We start from the raw sequence: 19,887 nt of genomic DNA, 5'->3' as shown, positions 1-19,887 counted from the left end.
GTTATTTTGATGTTTTTCCTAGTCTCAACATTTAAAAATTACTGCATCAAAAACTTCAATTTCGGGCCTCCCTGGTGGCACAGGGGGTTAAGTCTCAGCACTATCAAGCTATCGCCAGCCAGTACAGCATGAGTTCGATCCCCGGCAGGGGAGCTGACCCACATGGCGCAGCAGACCTCTCCTGTCTCGCCCACTGCTCCCCTCAGCAGTGGATTTCAGTAGATCCCCCTGCTCTGTTCCCCTCCCTGTCTCTGGTGAATCCTCTTACCTCACCCCACCCCCGCACCTCTGGCCTGTACCCCAGTTCTTGTATGCATAAGTAAATCTTTAAAAAAAAAAAAAAGTGGAAACAGCAAAGACCCAGCATAACTCATTTAGGAAACTGAAGACAGAAGTTTCCCCTGCTGGGCCATGGGCTCTCACAGGAGGGGGGATGGGCTAGAAAGAGTTGGCTAATAGGGCGCCCCGCCCCCCCCCCCCCCCCCCCCCCCCCCCCCCCCGAGGAAAGGCAGACAGCTCACTTCCTGCAGAAAGTTAGCTCAGCTCGTCTGACTACAGAAAATAAACCTGTGGGCGACAAGACCAATTCTGGTTGCCAGAAATGAAGAGAAAAGGGGACAGGTCAGGTAGATCAGGATAAAGAGGAGAAGGGGAGATTTTTGGACTTTGGTGACCTTAATGTAATGTACATTCCCACATTGGTTGTCGACCATGAACACCCGAAACTTACATCACGTTATGATGCAATGTCTTGTGCCGCCAAGCAGGGCAGGGTCACTATGGCAGACGGGTAGAGCCCCGGAGCCCTCGGTGGAATTTTCAGGCTTTAATGCTCTCAGGGAACCAGGCGCTCAGGCACAGCAGGCCGGGAGGCTGGCTTGTGAGGAGGCTGGCATGGGCCGTGCAGCGGGGCTGGGAGGCAAGCAACGGAGCCTCCCAGACCCCCAAATCTCTACCATCTTTCTTTGGGCTCTCTCTGGCCTCTCTCGCTCTCTCTGGCGTCATCTCGTGGTCCCACCTGTTCTATAGTCACGCTGCTCATCCTCTTCATTGCTGACGCTGACGCTGCTTTTATCCCAGCCTCTAGGCTCCGGTGTGCACACGTCCACATGCGTGCACACCCACACTCCAGGTGTCCACAATCAGGCACGTGTGCCCGCATCCACGCTCCCAAGAGCCTTCTGCGTTAACACCATCAAGGCCACAGGTGACAGACACAGAGGCTAGTGGCATAAAAAGTCTGATTAATTCATTTACCCTACACAATGTTACTTCAATAAAAAAGAAAAGGAAGGGCCTCCCCAGTGGTGCAGCGGTTAAGCGGAGTTGCGAAGCTGCCCGCAGCCTCTGCAGCGCCGGTTCGATCCCCGGCTGCTCCCCGGCCACCGGAGGAGGGTCCCACAGGGCGCGCAGACCTCTCCTGCCACCCGCTGCTCCCCTCAGCAGTGTGCTTCGGTCCTTCTGCCTGCTCTGTTCCCCTCTCTGGCTCTGGTGAATTCTCTCACCTTCCCACGCTTCTGACTGTACCCAGTGCTTGTATAAATAAATAAAAATAAATCTTAAAAAAAAAAAAAAAAGGAAGAAAAGGAAGCTGTGTGTGCCACTCTGCACAAAATGGGTAACAGCTCCTCAGGGCAAATAGGCTGTTGTGGGGGCTGGAGCCGGAGAAGGCCAAGCTGGGGTCAGGGCAGAAACAGTCTAGTGTGGTGTCCTGGAGCAGGAGGATGCTGTGGTCCAGGCCCAGAAAGGCTCTTCTTCGTTTAAGTTAGTGACAGACCCAGAGTCCAAGCCCGAGGCCAGCACAATTACAGATGCCGCTCACGGACCAGGCTCTCCAAGGTCATTGCCTCCTGGGGGAGGGACAGACAGCAACACCACACTGGGCTCACCTGGAGTCCACATTTCCAGGCTCTTCCCATCCTAGCTCAGTAGGCATCCCAAGTAGGCATAGGGCTGGCCTATTAAACCCAGAGAAAGGAAAGGGAATTTTAAAGAGTCTCCTTTTCTTACAGGTGTTTCCAATTAGAAACACATGGTTCTACTTTGTAAATCAAATGACCAGTCAGTGGGATTACAGACACTTGGGAGTATAATTTCTAGTCAAGCCAAGTACAAAATCATAAAACATTTGCATTGGAAGCAATCTCATGAAGCCTCTGTACCAGAGCGACTACAACCCACGGGCCAAATCCAGCCAGCTTCCTGCTTTTGCGTGGCCTGTGAACTAACAATAAGTTTTGCATTTTTTAATGATGGAAACAATCAAATGACTAGTTCATCACACATGAAAAGTACATGAAGTTTGCATTTCATAAATGAAGTTCAGCTGGAAGGCCGTGATACCCATTCACTGGTGGATTGTCCAGGGTGGCTTCTGCCCTGCAAGCCGAATAGCGTCTTGACAACAGAAACTGCCTGCAAAGCCTAAAATAGTTACACCTGGCCCTTCAAAGAAAGTTTGCTGACCCCTCATCTCTGCAACCAAGTGCTCATGGGACAGGAGAAAGCAGGCCCACCCCATCGTTTAGGTTACACAGTCACAGAAGGCCCCATAAAACCCCATTTGGCCCTGAGAGGATCTAATTTAGGGGGTCACATGTGGGAGGCGGGGTATGTGAGCCTCAGGCTGTTCTGTGACCCACCTGCTAGGGAAGGCTGGCACAGTCTAGGATTATGGAGACAGATGGAGGAAAGTGGACCCGGTGCCAACAACAGGTCTCCTAGACACGGTGATCTCAGGCTGGCAGTGGCCTTGATCCCACCAGCTACCTTTGTGTGGATTAGATAAAGCAACCATCTTTCAAGACACGCTTTCAAGTGCCTCAAATTTTCTATTTACATGAACAGTAACTCTCTGGTACACGCCTGTGAATAGCAACCCCTGGAGGCTGTGCAGTGCCCGTACTTGCAGGCAGCCCACTGGGCAGGTGTGTGTCCTGGGGAGGAAGGCGCGGGATGAGCCCCTTGTGCTGGCTGGCAAGTCCAGCAGGGTGAGGTGCTGACTGATGGGCCTGGGGTGGAAAAGGAGCCTCCCCTCACAGGAGCTGGAGGCTGAATGGGGCAGAGAAAGGGGCTCTCTCAGCGTCTCTAGGACAGACTGAAAGGTCGCCGCAGGGGGCAGGAATGAGGAAGCCCCCACATAGAAAAAATCAGACAATAAACCTTTTCCCGCCCTACCAAACCGAGCAAACCCAGTTTCCCCACCAGACCTCTCCTCACCCTAGAAAAGCATCCCTCCCCCTGGCAAGGCGCGTGACTTCACCGATCCTCACCTTGGGTCCGTGAACCTCGCCCAGGAGCTCAAATAAAGTTTCCTGCCTGTGACAAACCTGGTCTGGCTCTCCTTCTCTTTACTGCGCCAATCCTTTCACAGACATTAGCTTATGTGCAGCAATGTGAGAAATTCCTCTCACCCAGGTTTGCCCGACTGCGGAATAGCTTGGTTCCATGCCTGGTACAGACAAATTGTAAATCCCTTCAGTCCAATCACAGGGCAGATCACACTGTGAGTAAAAAAGACAATAAATTTGTTCCGTTTGATTTGTTAATCAGTCTCTCTCCCCACAAAGTACTTTAGTAGGTACCAGCAAGAAAAGTAATCACTTCACAGTGGAGAAACCTGGTAGAGCCGCCTTGAGCAGGCGAAGTAAAATCACCAACCCCGGGATGGATGGCTGCTTGCTGAATCGAGGTCTACAAAGACATAACAAAACCTTGCTTCTATATCCCTGCCCCAAGCCCATAACCTGAATTTAATCATGGAGGATCACCAGCCAAATCCAGATTGAGGGGCACCCAAAAAACAACTTGTCTGCAATCTTCAGAATGACCTAGTTGCAGGGCCTCCCCGGTGGCGCAGTGGTTGAGCGCTGGGTTGCGAAGCTGCCCGCAGCCTCTGCAGCGCCGGTTCGATCCCCGGCTGCTCCCGGGCCACCGGAGGAGGGTCCCGCATGGCGCGCAGACCTCTCCTGCCGCCCGCTGCTCCCCTCAGCAGTGTACTTCGGTCCTTCTGCCTGCTCTACTCCCTGCTCTGGCTCTGGTGAATTCTCTCACCCTCCCGCGCTTCTGACTGTACCTACCCAGTGCTTGTGTAAATAAATAAATAAATAAATAAATCTTAAAAATAAAATTTAAAAAAAGAAAAAAAAAGAATGACCTAGTTGCAAAAGCCAAAGGCTGAAGACTCGTTGGGGAGTTGAGGGTCCCTGAAGGAACACAATTCAACGCGACAAGTGATCATGGACACAATTCTGAGCACATTGCTAGGACAACTGGCAAAATTGGAATTAAGTGCTTACTTTGGGATTGCACAATTGTGAGATGGGGAAATAAACCCTATAGCAGTGAAGGGCTTTTTAAAAAGCATTCTGTCTGCAGCATATTGAGAAATAACTCAGGAAAAAAATGACTAAAAGGTGGTAACATGTTACCACTGAGGTAATCTGAAGGTTATGCAGGAATTCTCTGACCTATTTTTGTAACTTTCCTGTAAGCCTAAAGTTAAAAGTCAAAGTAAAAAGTTACTCAATGTCTAATTCCACAACTTTCATGATAGGAAATAAACACACATAACAACACAGTGGATCAATTTTTGGCCCCTGGTATGGAGGTTGGAAATAAGCTCTCTTCACGGCCTTTTTGAAGAGTTCTCTGGTTTTCCATCTCCACCTGGGGGTGAGGGAGGTAGCCCAAGATGTTCCAAAATCAAAGATCCAGTGCCCTCTACACTGGCATTAACCCATCAGGATTGGGAAGGCCTACCCGACTACCCTTACATGTGGTGGAAATTTAAAATATCCTATTTGCTACAGCTAAAAAAATAAAAAAGACAAAGCAGAAGCAGCATCGGTCATGCTCAGAAAACCCCATGTAAAATGGCTTCAACTGCGTTAATACTGCCACAAAAAGGTAAACCTGAGAGTAATGATTAAACCAGCTGACTTGAGATTCTTGGGTTTTTTAGGATGGCACGCCATCTTGTGTCCAGAGTGGGGAGTCACTGAGAGCAGAAGGACACACCCTTTCTCCAGGCAAAGCCATGGGAAAAAAGAATGTGCACAGTAACCACTGGCAGTTTCCCGGCACAAGCATTTCCTCAGGCTAATTCGCAAACACAGACAGGCGGTCAGTCTTGGGGTCTCATAGCTAATACATGGCAGAGCTAGAATTAGGTAAATCAACCTAAACATAAAGAATCCCACCTTAATCCATGTATCAAACACACACACACACACACACATAAAGGAACCTCATCTCCCACACCAGAATCTTTTAGCGACCCTGCCAGTGAAAATTCTCTTCCTAGCTCCATCCTTACTACTTTATTCTCCACGTCTGGCTATCACTGGCTTTTTCCCAAGCCAGCAGCATCCACACCTAAGTTTCCTGCTCCTTTTGCTAATTCCTACATTCTATTCTCCAAGAGTCACTCCCTCAACAATTTCTCCCTATTTTTTCAAAATACTGCAGTAAATTGCCAGTTTTGCAGTATTAACAAAAAATGTAATTCACAAATTTAGAGATCTAATTGGCTTTATTGAACAATTCAGGGATCAGCAGCATCCAATCTAGGGGCTGCAAGGCCTCACACAAAATAGAGTATTTATAGAGAAAAAGGAGGTGGAGCAGTTTAACAAAAGAAAGATCCATTTCAGGTAAAACTAGCTTGCCTCAGTGCGTGGGCCACCTTGGTGCCAATCAGGGAACTCCAGATTGATTTAAGATACACTTTTGGGAGAGGCCAAAACTGCAATTAAGTCTGGTCGGAGGCCTGGTACGAATGACTCCATTGGAAGCCTTTTTCTTTTCTTTTTTTAAAATTGTGTGTGTGTGTGTGTGTGTGTGTGTGTGTGTGTGTGTGTGTGTGTGTAGAAGAACTAGGGTGTGGGCCAGAGGTGCAGGGGGTGAAAGGATTCACCAGAGACAGAGTGGGGAGCAGAACAGGTGAATTTACTGAAATCCACTGCTGAGGGCAGCAGGCTCTGTTACCTGCCTACCTCCAGCCCCCCACTGCCTGACCGGTGTCTTCCTCCTTGCATGCCAGCCTCCCTGACCAGTGTGCCTGTGTACCTGGTTCCCTCAGAGAGCACTACAGCCTGAAAAACCCACTGAGAGCTCCAGGACTCTCCTTTATCCGTCTGCCTGAATGGATAGTGAACCTGCCCTGGGCTTGCTGGCACTAGAGCCCCAGATTGAGGAGACAGATTTCAGCCTTGTCTTCTGTCTCCTTGCCTGTAGACTTCCAATAAACTCATCCTTTTCTCAAAGTCAGTGTCATAATTTTGGCTTCTATGTGCATCAGGCAGTGAGCCCATTGTCAACAACCTACTTGCTAAAACGGAACTCCCAGATGAATATTCATGGCACCGTCCAGGTACTTGCAGAGTGTGGAATAATTTGAGTTGCCTCAACTGCACAAGCCCAGCAGAGGTGGAACAAGAGCACTCTGCCTTGTTTCAGCTCTCGTGCTATAAACAAGTGCTCTATTTCATGGTCAATTAGTGCCATTGTCACATGTTTGTGTTTTGTTAGTGTTTTCACTGTGTAAAATGGTCCCCAAGCATAGAACTGAAGAGCTCTCTAGTGTTCCAAAGAATAAGAAGGCTCTGTTGGGGCATATGGAGAAAATACATGAGTTATAGAAGCTTCCTTCAGGCCTGAGTGAGTGTTGTTTTGAGTTCAAGGTTAAAGAACTAACAATATGCTACATAAGGTGTTTTAAAACAGCTTATACACATGTATCAAAGTCATATATTGACCTTGATAGTGAGGGAAAATGTACCAACAGGCTTAGCTGTTACTTCCCGTAGGAGCAAAGGTTCAGTATTTGTGTAACAGGGTGGTGCCCAGGAAAAAGGGGGAAGTTCCAGGTTCCCTGCCCCACCCAAAGAGGGTGGAGCTGAGCAAGGGGGAGGAGTAGCTGGAGGAGACTGGAGAAGGAAGGAAGCAGGATGGAGAGCAAGGAGAACTGGAGGAAGCACATGTGGAAACTGCACTTGCTTCTTGGTCCTGGACTGTTTGAAACAGATGTGGGTGAGAGACCGGGGGAGGTTAACCCTGGCAGCTTTTATCTTGATTTTGACACCTGGAGCATGAGTGCGGGCATGCTTAAGTGTGCGCACCTGAGCCTAGAGGCTCAAGGCAGTGTCACTCAGAGACAGACTATGGCTATGAGAGGATCAGCAGTGGGACTGCATAGGAGGAGAGACCACAGGAGGGAAAGGCCAGAGAGAGCCCGGGGAAAGAGCAGATTCGTCCAGGGCTGGGAGGTTCCATTGCCTGCCTGCCTCCCAGCCCCCTACCTGCCTGGACCGTGCCTCCTCCATGCCTGGCGTGCCCGTGTAGCTGGCTCCCTGAGAGAGCATTAGGGCCTAAAAATCCACCAAAGGCTCCAGGACTCTCCTTTATCTGTCTGCCTGAATCCATTGTGAACCTTTCCTGTGCTTGCTGGCATGAAACTATGTAGGGTAAGGAAATGATATCAGACTTTTCTGCCCTCCCGCCATTAGGATAGATGATGGATCCCTGTGGTCCTGAATGCATGCCAGATGGTGGGCACCTGGAATAGGATGTGGGCATGCGTAAGTGGGTACACCTGGGCTGAGAGAATGAACTTATAAGGGCTACATCACTGGTACACCAGCAGAACCACGAGAGGAGCAGAGAACAAGGCCACGGGAGAACACCAGAGAGCCCAGAGTGAAGACTTGCTGGGGGCTGGGAGGTCTGCCAGCCTCCTGGCCCCCCAGCACCCCTGCCTGCTGTGTACCTGGTAAATCCCAATAAAGCCTGAAAAGCCACTTAGGACTCTCTTCTCCTTACCCTGTCTGCTGGAATTGTAGAGAACCTGCACTGTGCCTCTTCCTGCCATTACAGACTAACATGCAAATTGCATCTACCAAAGAGAGAACAATCCTGACTTTAAAGAATGCCTGTCATTCTCTCAGGTTGTTAGGGAAGTTAAATGCCTGTGAAAACTAGTATTTTGTTTCCCTGATAAGCTTGCTTGAGAACAACCCCAATCACGCCTATCCTAACTGTATGTGTAAGCTGGATCCTACTCAGGAAGGGGCAAAGAAAACAGCTGGTTGGGATCCTTCTCCCATTGGACTGCTCTCTCCTGAGTTAACCCTCAAATTTTGGCTCCAAAAATAAAGTTTTCTTTTCCTCCACATGGTGGTGGCTACTTTTAAATTTACTTATGAGGGGCCTCCCTGGTGTCACAAGGCGTTAAGATGCAACCTGTGAAGCTGTCCTCAGCCACTGCAGCATGAGTTTGATCCCCGGCCAGGGAGCTGCCCACATGGCGCAGCAGACCTCTCCTGACTCACCCACTGCTCCCCTCAGCAGTGTGTTTCAGTCAATCCACCTGTTCTGTTCCCTGCTCTCTGGTGGGTTCTCTTGCACACACACACCCCCACACCTTTGGCCTGTACCCCATTGCTTGTATGCATAAATAAATCTTTAAAAAAATACTTATGAAGTAATTAAATCTAAAATGGAGCCATGAAAATGGCTCCTGAGTTGACATGATGATTAAAAGCACTCCCATCATTAAAAAAAAAAGTAAAGAAACTGAATTCAAAGAATCTATGTCAAACACTCTTGGGTCTCTTGTTCAAGTAGTAAATGTTACGTGGTTTGACAGCATCAATCTTTGTCTTCAATCCTGCTTTACTATGCTGATATACATCAAGTTTATATAATGGAAAAATCAAGCCTCTGAGGTTTTTCATCAGTGGCAACTCCACAAAGAATGCAATAAGGATCTCAAACAGTGTAATTAATAAAGTAGAATGTTTTGGTAATATTGGGCTATACACAACACTAAAGGCACTCAGATTCAACAGTCATTCAACCTGCGTAACAGGGAGATGTTTATATTCATAGAATCCCATGTTTTTAAATGATTATGAAGGACTCTACCTTTTCTAACTCATAGTGTCTGTGAAAGTAGATATAACAGGGCCTCCCAGGTGGCGCAGCGGTTGAGCGCTGGGTTGCGAAGCTGCCCGCGGCCTCTGCGGCGCCGGTTCGATCCCCGGCTGCTCCCCGGCCACCAGAGGAGGGTCCCACATGGTGCGCAGACCTCTCCTGCCGCCCGCTGCTCCCCTCAGCAGTGTACTTCGGTCCTTCTGCCTGCTCTGCTCCCCGCTCTGACCCTGGTGAATTCTCTCACCCTCCCACGCTTCTGACTGTACCCAGTGCATGTATAAACAAAACAAACAAACAAATAAAAAAAACATGCCTCTATTAAAAAAAAAAAAAGAAAGTAGATATAACATAATTTCCCTTTTGAAATGGGGGAACAGGGAAATTAAATAACTTGCTCACAATTAAATTCAGGGCAGAGTCAAGAATAGGAAAAAATAGCTATTATTTTCAGTTGATTTTCTGAGATGTCTTCATTAGCCTTCATACTGGCATTTTACAAGTTTGAATATATTTCTCTTTACAGAAATAAACTGCTTCTTTGACTGGGCCCACTTGAATGATTAAATAATAAACAATAAACCAATTTAGGTTTTTCTCCAACAGATCTGAAGGTATCAGAACGTGTGAGAAGTAATATTTATTGCAATAGATTACAAGAGAATGGAAACAAGTACTTAGTCTTACAATATGTTGGAAGCAAGACAAAGTTTACTGACATTTTGAGGACAAAACAACAAAGAAGGAATTAAACAAGGTGGTATCTAGACAAAGGCACAGCAATCCACAGCTGCTTCATACTCTGTGCAGTCAATCCCCTCAAAGAGGGTGGAAGTTAAGCAAAATAAGGCTTGCATTAGAAGCTGCATATAATACCATTGATATTTTGTCTTACAACCAAAGTCTATAAAATCACCTTTTCCCTGTATAACAAACCTGTGTAACAAAGGAAAGCAACAAGTAGCAGTGCAGACCCAAGGGTGCCTTTGAAATCTCTTATAAGGAGTAAACACACACACAGTGCAAATACAGTGTTTCAAAGTTGGCAAAAGAAGTTTCTGTCTGAGTATGAACTTTCAGATTGAAGATATATTCTGCAGGAAGAGTTCACCCAGAATTTGAGAGCTGAAGTTAAAAGAGACTTGCAGTCTAACTACGGGGATGAAATGCCTTATTTTTCACTAGTTCATAATAATTCTTGCTGGGAAGAACTGCTTTAACTTGAAACTAATTGTTCACTTTGGTTATATGGTTCATGCTGTTTAACTGCAGTTGTCTCACACTTGCTTACTATTAAATTTTGTATTGTCAGATAACAGTAGGCTGACAAGAGAGTCCCACTAGACAGATTGTTCAAGCTGCCTTTATAAGAAGCATGTTGCTGAGCTGTCTTAGTCTTTTTACATTAACCATACAAAACTGAGCTTATCTGATCAAGCATTACCCATCACTTCTCAAAGTCACATTAAAAACTTTCAAAAGAGACTTTCAAACTAGTCCTTCAGGTATTTAAAAAATCTCCGTATAAAAGTCCATTTTTAATACATAAGAACAAACACTTTTCCTTGTTAAAAAAAAATCTCATTTTTAAACCAAAATAAACTACAACTTGCCCTTTTTAATGGCTCAGTGCTTATTTCAGATCAACGGAACTGTATTTTCACCCAAGTTCTGAAATTAGAGAATCTAAAACCAAGTAGTGACCTTTAAAATGACATGATGAGGCAACCCTGGCATCGTGAACACATCAAGCTTTCCATCCTCAGGAATAAAAAAGCCGATACTCATCATCCCAGCTATATTTCATATTATGAATAGATTAACAGTCAAGTCAATGAAAAATGACAGAAATTTTCATAAAAGTACTTCAAAACTCAGAGCATAAAAGTGTAAAGAAACAAAACATTTAATGTACAATCTCTCCCATTTGGCAATGTGTAAATTATATTGAAAGATAAAAACTTATCTACAAATAGAATATAACAAAAGGAAAATGTGATTTAAGAATTGGTCTCAGGTCCATAGTTCTTCGGTTCTTCCAAATTTGTAGATCAGAGTGCTAGAAAGATATGAAAATAAATCATGAGGAAAGATCACAGGGAATTCACTTTCTAAATATACTGACAGGTACCTCACTCATCACTTTGTATCAATTTCTACAATTCAAGGTGTGGGACTGGTCTGAATTAGTTTGTTTTATAAAGCAGTGTGTTGACCTTGATAGCTGAACTTAAACATCCTTTCTCAACTGGACAGTGAGCTCCTAAGGAAAAGGGGCGTTTCTCAGTGTCAGGCTGTGGGACCACTTTTCAGCTGTGGGAGTAGAGTGCTCTGTGACAGTTGAGTTGCAATGGCTGAAGCATCCTGAACAGACCAGTTGCAGTTCTGCATCCATTTAACAAATAATTACTGTAGACTAAGTACTGGCCATGCCCCTGGCTCTGGCCGAGTGCTAGGACTGCAATGTGAGTCAAAACGAAAATAATGTACTCACTAGCGGAGTTAAGAGTCTAATAAGAGAGACAATCAAATTCCAACTACAAAAGAAAATTGCTATAAAGGTGAGGACCATGGTACCATGAGCATGGAATATAAGCATCTGACCCACACAGAGGACAAGAAGGTGTTCCTTAGGAAGTGACGACAGACTGAGAGCTAAAACTTTCTCAGCAAAGGGTAGCAGGAAAGGGAGAGGTGCAGAGATGGAACACTCTGGAACCCTGACTTTTGAAGACGTGGTGATGCGTTGGATTTGAAATGTCAACCACCCAAGAAGATCTCAGTGGGAAGTTGCCAGGTTGTGTAAACGTGCATGGAGAAATCTGTGCTCATCAGCACAGAGGCAATTGTTAATGTCCTAAGTATGAAGAACTCACCTAGAGAAAGTAAAGAAAGTAGAGAAGGAAAATTCTGTAACAGTGCCTTAAGGAACTTCAAATTTAATGGCCAGGAGGTAGAAGATCAACTTGCAAAGGAAACAAGGAAGAGTGGCCAGAGATGCAGGAACTGTACCCCTGAACAGGAGGCCCACAGTTGGCGGGATGACTTGCCAGTCTCTGGGTAGGGCACACAGCTGCTACACTGAGGAAGTGCCCCAGGCAAGGCAAAGTGTGCTGGAGAAAACAATTCCCAGAGCTCCCATCTTCCACTGGGAAGACTTCCCAATCTCTTAGGCCGGGTGGGGAAACCTCAGACTTCATGGATATCAGGAAGGGAACTGCCTTAGTCAGGGGACTAAATATTCCTAGATGCGCACTGCTTTGATGGTGCTTTAAAGATATAACAGTAGAGACTATCCAAACTGAAACACAGAGAAAACAAACATGAGAACTTGCGCCTAATATACATGCAACTAAATACAAGAAGGCAGGATAGACCAAAAAAATACTACTTGAAGAAATAATGGCTGAATTCAAACTTGATAAAAATCATAAACCCACAAATCCAAAACACTCAATGAACTGCAAGCAAAAGAACCACACACCATAATCAAATTGCTCAAAACTGGTAACAAAACAAAATTCAAGACTTAAATCTTTATGATTGTGTGGGGCTCATGAGAGGAATATAATTTGACAAATAGATAACTAAAAGACCTATTTTGATATTAAAAGACATTCAAACTGAAAAGCACAGGATTTGGGTTTCATTTTTGGGACTTTTGAGAAGACTGATGCAAAAAAATACTTTTAATATTTTTTTAAATACTTTATCTTGAAAACCAAGCAGAAAATCTAGTTTCCCAATCAGGTTTTTTTTATTACAATTTATACCCTGTTATGTGAGTTCTGATTTCTTTCTTTCTTCAATAAATGTACCTACTATGTTTTTTGTCATGCTTTTTTGTTTGTTTAACGAAAGGCTGTGGAAACAGCAGTCAGGGTTCAGATTTCAGCTCTGCACTGACTAGCTGGGTGTCCTTAAGTTAAGTGCTGAGCCTTATTTCTTCATTCATAAAACTACAGCACAAACTGATTTACAGACTTAAGATAATTAAACGGGAATTTAAAATGTAACATACATAACATCCAGCTGAGGATTTGGCACATAGCAGGACCCCTAATTAGATGGCTGTTACATTCTTATACAATAGAATTTTTTTACCTTTTATAATAAGTTCTATATATTTTACCTAACTTAAGGGATTTATACATGTTCTATTGTCCTTGCTGCTCATATAATAAAGATGATAATCCTTTAAATGTTATAGGTTTGGTTAAGAAATTAGGCAACTTACCTAAAAAATATAAGTGCATTTTGGAAAAACACAGCTAGTCCTGGATAAACATCAGTATCTGCACATATAAAGTAAAACACATTAGGAGATTATATATAGAAGCAAAAGGCACAATGGCAAAGTATCTGTGCCATTCATACTGCCATGCTCTGTATAATGCTGCTATTATCCCTTAACTCTAAGAAATCTACAATTAAATCACAATAAGAAAAAGTCAATCTCATCTTCTCAAAACCAAGGATTGCTCTCAGTCTGGACAAAAGACAATGCATTTATCAGGCTTTCATTCTGTCTGAAGTAACTGCTCTAGTTTTCACTGCCTGCAAACTGCAGAGGAAGCAACAGCTCACCTTGTTACTCCTGTAGAAATACAAAATGTTAGATCAAATTAAATTTGTGATTATTTGATAGTCTGTTCATTTACTTTCTTTCACTATTTCAAGAATCTCACTGCGCAATGTGAGATATAAAAAGGACCATCAGAAGCTGTCATCAAGCTTTTTCATGGAATCTCTCCCAGAAGAAAAAGCTACTGTCTTCATAGGAAGAAAAAGGGAAAAAATTGGAAACCACTGAAATTCTGTGGATAGTTAAATTTTATGACTGTTAATGCTGACTAAAAATATTGGCTATCATGAAGGGAGTGGTTCCGTTTTTAGCTCTTGCAGCCCTGTACATGGCAGAGAGTGTCAAGTTTGAGCCAGACCCCTGTATTTAAATCCTAACTCTACCACTGACTGACTGACTGAATGGCTACAAGCAAATTACTTAACCTCATTATGCCTTAGTTTCTTCATCTATAAAACAGGCATTACAATAGCACCTAACCATAGTGTGCATAGAATAGTACAACACACTGTCCTAAGTACTATATAAATGAAAGTGTTATGTAATAAATGTTAGGCGGTATTCGATTATAACACTTGAAGGAAATCTGTACAGTAAAAGATTTAAAATGCGTTAGAAATGCTCTCTGAAGTAAAAGCATATTCATTTATAAAGAGAAAAGTGACTCTATGACCAATGCTGTAGAAGTATGAAGATGAGATCCATAATGAAATTTCTCAAAATATACCAGGTCCCTGGTGGTGCAAGTCTCAGCACTATGAAGCTATCAGCAGCCACTGCAGCAAGAGTTCGATCCCCAGCCAGGGAGCTACCCACATAGCACGGCAGACCTCTCCTGTCTCACCCACTGCTCCCCAGTGTATTTGTTCTGTTCTGCTCCCCACTATCTCTGGCGAATCCTCACACTGGCCCCCGACTTCTGGCCTACACCCCAACTCTTGCATGCATAAACAAATAAATCTTTAAAAAAAATACCCGTTCTATAGATATAACCAATGAATGTACAACCTTTCCAAACTTACTGGCTCCTTCCACATCTTTCAAGAGTGACAATTTATCCCCATTTTCCCCAATAAAAACTAGAAAGTTTCATATGTAGCTTCCAGAAACTGCAGATTTCCAAGGAAATCAAAAATAGCTGCTCACCCTTCTTAGAGTCAGGGATGAAATGAGCTCAAAATGTACTTCCCCTACAAATCCAGTGACAATAACGAGGCAAATCTACAGACAGAAAGCAGACAGTGGGTGACCAGGGCTAAAGGAAAGAGCAATAGGAAATAGTTGCTGATGTGTAAAGGGTTTCTTTGGCGTTGATAAAAATGTTCCAAAACTGGACTGTGGTGATGGTAGCACAACTTTGTGAATCTACTAAAAACACAGAACTGTATACTTTCAATGGTTGGATTATAGGATATGCCAATTAGTGTGTGCTCTATTAGTATTTTTAATTAATTAAAATAACACATTTTAATCTACTTGGTGAGGAGTGTTATTTAAACATTAGTCAACTACTTGTACTGACTTGTTTGTACCAAGTGAAAGGGACAGGTATTCCAAGATTTTATACTAACAAAACTTAAGGAATTCCCTCAAAAGCATTCAAAGGTCAGCTGTGGGTCAGGACAAGGAAATGTGACAGTGAAGTAGAGTGATTGGCACCAGAGACAGAGGGGTCAGATGACGAATAAGCTGTGTTATCTGAATCTGACTGCCATCTTTGGGTGAAGGAAGAGAAGCAGTAAACCACGCTTCCAGGCACCTGCTGAGACTGGTCCTGGATGGATGTGAGGGGCCAAGACTGTCCCTCCTCTGTATCCACTGTTCCTGCAGGAAAGCTCCACAAACATTTTCAGTTTTGCCCTTAAAACACTCCCCCTATACCTATGATTGAAAAATGACAGGCTGAGATTGAAAAGAGGAGCTTCCGGTGAACAGAAGGATAACAGGATCCACAACCTCTTTATCTGAAACCGTTAGGGCACGATTTGTTTTGGAATTCAAAATTTTTCAGATTTAAGAATGGGTAACACAAAGCATAAATAGTTCACAGCACCCCCAGCTGGGTCTGGGCCAGCAGTCCATAAACAAACAGATCACATTGCTGCAAGAAAACATCTGTATACTTTTGGGGTTTTTTTTTTGTTTTTTTTTTTTTGGTGGGACCCTCGCCGGTGGCCGGGGATCGAATCGGTGCTGCAGAGGCTGCAGGCAGCCTCGCAACCCAGCGCTCAACCACTGCACCACCAGGGGAGGCCCAGTATACTTTTGGAATGGAATAAAGGCCATACTGAGTCCCAGGTCAGTTCAGGCTAGTTTTCACCACCAAACTGGTTGTGGAAAACTTGACTTTCAGCACTCTGCACATAAGGAACTGTACACCTGGTAGGTGTCTCACTATTATCACTATGACCCAAGTAAATGCGCCTCCAGTCTGGCTGTCCAGGGTGAGGAAGGAAATGAGAAACTCAAGAGATGGTCCAGAGCTCCATGGTCTTGTCAGTGGCTTGGATTTCCAACCAGGATAACTCACTGCACTGAGTGAGGCCACTAAGAAGTTCTATCAAACAACTTACACGTCTTCATGCAGTCACATCTTCAAGCTAACTGAGTAAACCAAATTTTACTTCAGGTGGAGTTAACAGACTAAGCCAAATCTAAGTCAAATATATCTGAGTCTCTTGTATAAAATAAAAGAGGAATAAATACTTACTCTGGGTAACATATGCACCAAAAAGAATCCACATGGAAGCAATAAGTGACCCAAACATCAACATGAAACCAATGAAGAGCCAAACACGAGCACCTGTGTGAGGAATAGGCTTTAGCATTTTGCTCATTTTTGCCGCTCTATGTCTTAGGAACAAACAATGTTATTATAATATACACTATGTCATACATCTCAAGACAGGCACATATGTTCTGCTTGACAATTAACTGAAGATTAAAAAGACAAAACTGAAATTAAAAAAAAAAAAACTTTAAAATTGAAAGGGTTATAACCCACACCTGAAAGGGGATAAAAGGAAAGTTACGTTTCCACTGGGCAGAGAAACTACTGGCTACGTAAACTAAACAAGGAAAGTCTCATAAGTAATCACTTGACTACATGCATTAAACCCTAACTGAAAAACTACCCTGTGTTGTGGCTGCTCTAAGAGAAGCAGAAAATGTGCTTCAGAGAGCCATCAGCCTACACGAATGAGAGACTGCACACGAAGGCCCCGCATTAATGTTAAAATTACACTATTACTCAAAATGGGGCAAACAGTGGCCAGCTTCAGAAGTACAGTCTTTTATGGCTGAGGCAGCCAGCCTGTACCACATGCCCCTTAGAAGTTCAAGGTCAGAAGCAGCAATTCAACCCTCTACTGTGTAGAGTTCACAGTAGAGTTCACACTGTGAAGACAGTGTGCCCTTAGCTCTAGAAGCACGAGACTTCAGAACATGCACTACCCACACACCACACGTACACACAGACTGCAGCATGAATTTTAACTGGGTAGGGAATAATCATGGAATAAAGTCTAAGACTCTGTGAGAGTAAAAAATATGGTTTTTGGCGCCACACCCAAGGCAAATATATGATCCACCTTTTAGGTAAGTGACAATGAAATTTTCTATTAATATATAAAATTTATACAGCAAAATCTTAATAAAGTAATCCTTGGTACACCTGAGTAGGCTCAACACATCTTTGGGAAAGCAGGTTAACATCTGTGCCAGACCCTGGCCACAGGTCTTGACAGCCCATGGTCCCACGAAAGGAAAATAAACCTCCGCTGAAGTGAAAATAAAATCCAAGCCAATTTTCATTACATAAAGCTAAATGTTTTCAATTGCAGATATTTTGTTACTAACTGAACAGAGATTCATACATTTTAGGCACCAGATATGCAGGAAGCGCTAATCAAAGCACAGCATTGTTAGAAAAGCTGATATTTGAGAGATGTGGGTTATTAAGTATCTATATTTTATTATAATAAGCAGATCTCCAGAAATACACAATGACGTGTAGTTCCCTGGAGAAAGACATCCTCAAACTATATAAGTGAATAAAAGGAACCATCAAAAATATTTTCCTTCATATTCTTTATGTAGGGCCACACATAGCTTTCCTAATAAAAGTAAACAAGAAAAATGAGCATGCTTTTGTCTAGCAAAAAAAATTTAAAACACATTTTTGGGTTTGACTACAAGGAAGCTCAGGATCAAGGTCAAGGGACATTTAAGAGTCCCATCTTGTCTTAGATTCCAAGTAGATGATCTTTGTCTCCTGACTCCTGTTCTCTTTTATAGCTCCACTATTCATTATTTCCATCATAGCACATTTATGATTTGATTATACTTTCTTGCAAATTTTTCTGGAAATTAAATGGGGCTAAGTGGCAAGTCACTTATGTAGTATCAAAGTTTAGTGTGGCAAAATTTGTGCATGCCTGGAAGACAGTGTGCCCTTAGCTCTAGAAGCACGAGACTTCGGAACTTGCACTACCCACACGTACACACAGACTGCAGCATGAATTTTAACTGGGTAGGGAATAATCATGGAATAAAGTCTAAGACTCCGTGAGGGTAAAAAATATGGTTTTTGGCGCCACACCCAAGGCAAATATATGATCCACCTTTTAGGTAAGTGACAATGAAATTTTCTATTAAAAAAAAAAAAAGATAATAGTGACATAATTCATAGCATTATCCATAGAAATTTCTTTAAACAAAAATGATCAAGGAAATTATTGTGTGCTCTATACACAGGAGTCTCACTGGTTAGTACGTGCTTCCTCACCTTTATTCTCCCCCATTCCTGACCTAACCTGCTGAGGCTGGGCCACAAGACAGACTAAGAAGTGACCGTGTGCACATGCACACAGACTCTGAATTTATGTTTGCCTGTCATCTGTCACCCCCCTACTCCCCAGTTCTTCATGCACCCCAAAGGAAGTGAAGTTATGAAATCTGCATCAGCATTTAAAATGTCAGGTAGGAAAGAAAACTAATTTGTCCCTCTGTGATTGATTTATCTCACTCAGTCCTCCAGGTACATCTGTATTGTCATATATGGCAGGAGTTCCTTCTTTTTAAATTCCACTTATATGACGTATCAATACGAATCAAACTCATAAAAACAAAAAGAGTAGACTGAGGGCTGCCGGGGTTGGAGGATGGGGAACCAGGAGCTGCTGTTCAAGGGTATGAAGTTTCAGTTCTGCAAGATGAGTAAGCTGTGGAGAGCTGTTACACAACCATGTGCCTGTGGAATACTGTATTGTGCACCTCAAAATTTGTTGAAAGAGTTACATTATGTTATGTGTATGTTCTTACCACAGTAAAAAAAAATGAATTTAATTAAAAGATGTTTTTTAAAAGCTAAGCTCTTTACAACTCATTTGTTTAAAATGTTATGATACTTACTATATGATTCCACTTATATAAAATTCTACAAAAGGCAAAACTACAAAAATAGAAAGCACATCAGCATGGCCAGGATGTGGGGAAAAGGGGATTAACTACAAAGGGATATCAGGGAACTCTGCAAGGTAATGGAAATCTTTTATATCATAATTGTGGTGGTAGTTACATAACAAATTGTACCTCTTAAATAAAACTGGTCAATTTCATTTTTACATAAATTATAATTGATCTAGGCAACAACACACACACATACATACAATATAATAATATAACAAAAAGGAGTTACTTTCTTACAGATGTCAATAACACTAAATCTTTTAAGTTAACAAAAAATATTGTTCACAATCACTACCAGACCCAAATAAAGACTCACTAGGAGCTTTGTTTTTTATATAATAATAGTATAAAAGTGCCTTTACCTGTTCTTCCTAAACAGCCGCTCTCATAGCTGTCACCTCTCACCTGAGCATTGGACACAGCATTTATCCTAAAACAAATCAAAATCACCCAATCAGCTTTCATGCTGCTAAAATAGCCACAGATCACATACATATCACATAAAAGGAATCATTCTTTCCTAGCTGAAGACAAGCTCTTACTATCTAAACAAACCTTTTAATTTTAACAAATAGCCTAGTGGATAGAAATGTACATCCTATTGGACCTCCCTGGTAGTGCAAGGGATTAAGTCTCAGCACTATTAAGCTATCAGCAGCCATTGCAGCATGAGTTCGATCTCCGGCCAGGGATTGACCCACATGGAACAGCAGACCTCTCCTGTCTTGCCCATTGCTCCCCTCAGCAGTGTTTCAATCAATCTGCCTGTTCTGTTCCCTACTCTGGCTCTGGTGAATCTTCTCACCCCCCCACACCTTTGGCCTGTACCCCAGTTCTTTTATGCATAAATAAATAAATCTTTTTTAAAAAATGCACCATTAGTTTTTAATCCTACAAAAAGA

At 43.2% G+C, this 19,887-nt stretch overlaps 1 protein-coding gene and 1 long non-coding RNA gene across 2 annotated transcripts in view; both read right to left on the bottom strand.

The window, feature by feature from the left end:
- Positions 1–515: 515 nt before the first annotated feature.
- Positions 516–3,615, bottom strand: LOC129146813 (uncharacterized). The gene is made up of 3 exons (XR_008554075.1): positions 2,643–3,615; positions 1,890–1,958; positions 516–1,223 (listed from the first exon to the last, which is right to left on the bottom strand). It is a non-coding gene; the product is annotated as an uncharacterized LOC129146813 (long non-coding RNA).
- Positions 3,616–9,459: 5,844 nt separating this feature from the next.
- Positions 9,460–19,887, bottom strand: part of TMEM50B (transmembrane protein 50B) — a 28,966-nt gene continuing 18,538 nt past the window's right edge. The window contains exons 4-7 of the mRNA XM_037525015.2: positions 19,348–19,415; positions 16,227–16,319; positions 13,169–13,226; positions 9,460–10,990 (exon numbers count right to left, since the gene is read on the bottom strand). Of these exons, the coding sequence (XP_037380912.1) occupies positions 10,945–10,990; positions 13,169–13,226; positions 16,227–16,319; positions 19,348–19,415 (265 nt within the window). The 3' untranslated portion in view covers positions 9,460–10,944. The remainder of the gene's footprint in view (positions 10,991–13,168; positions 13,227–16,226; positions 16,320–19,347; positions 19,416–19,887) is intronic.

The sequence above is a fragment of the Talpa occidentalis genome, unplaced genomic scaffold, assembly GCF_014898055.3.
Source record: "Talpa occidentalis isolate TD23 unplaced genomic scaffold, MPIMG_talOcc4v2.1 talOcc4.4, whole genome shotgun sequence".
Lineage (NCBI taxonomy): Eukaryota > Metazoa > Chordata > Mammalia > Eulipotyphla > Talpidae > Talpa > Talpa occidentalis.
Note: the sequence above shows the minus strand (reverse complement) of the source record. Positions and strands in the feature narration are given on the sequence as shown.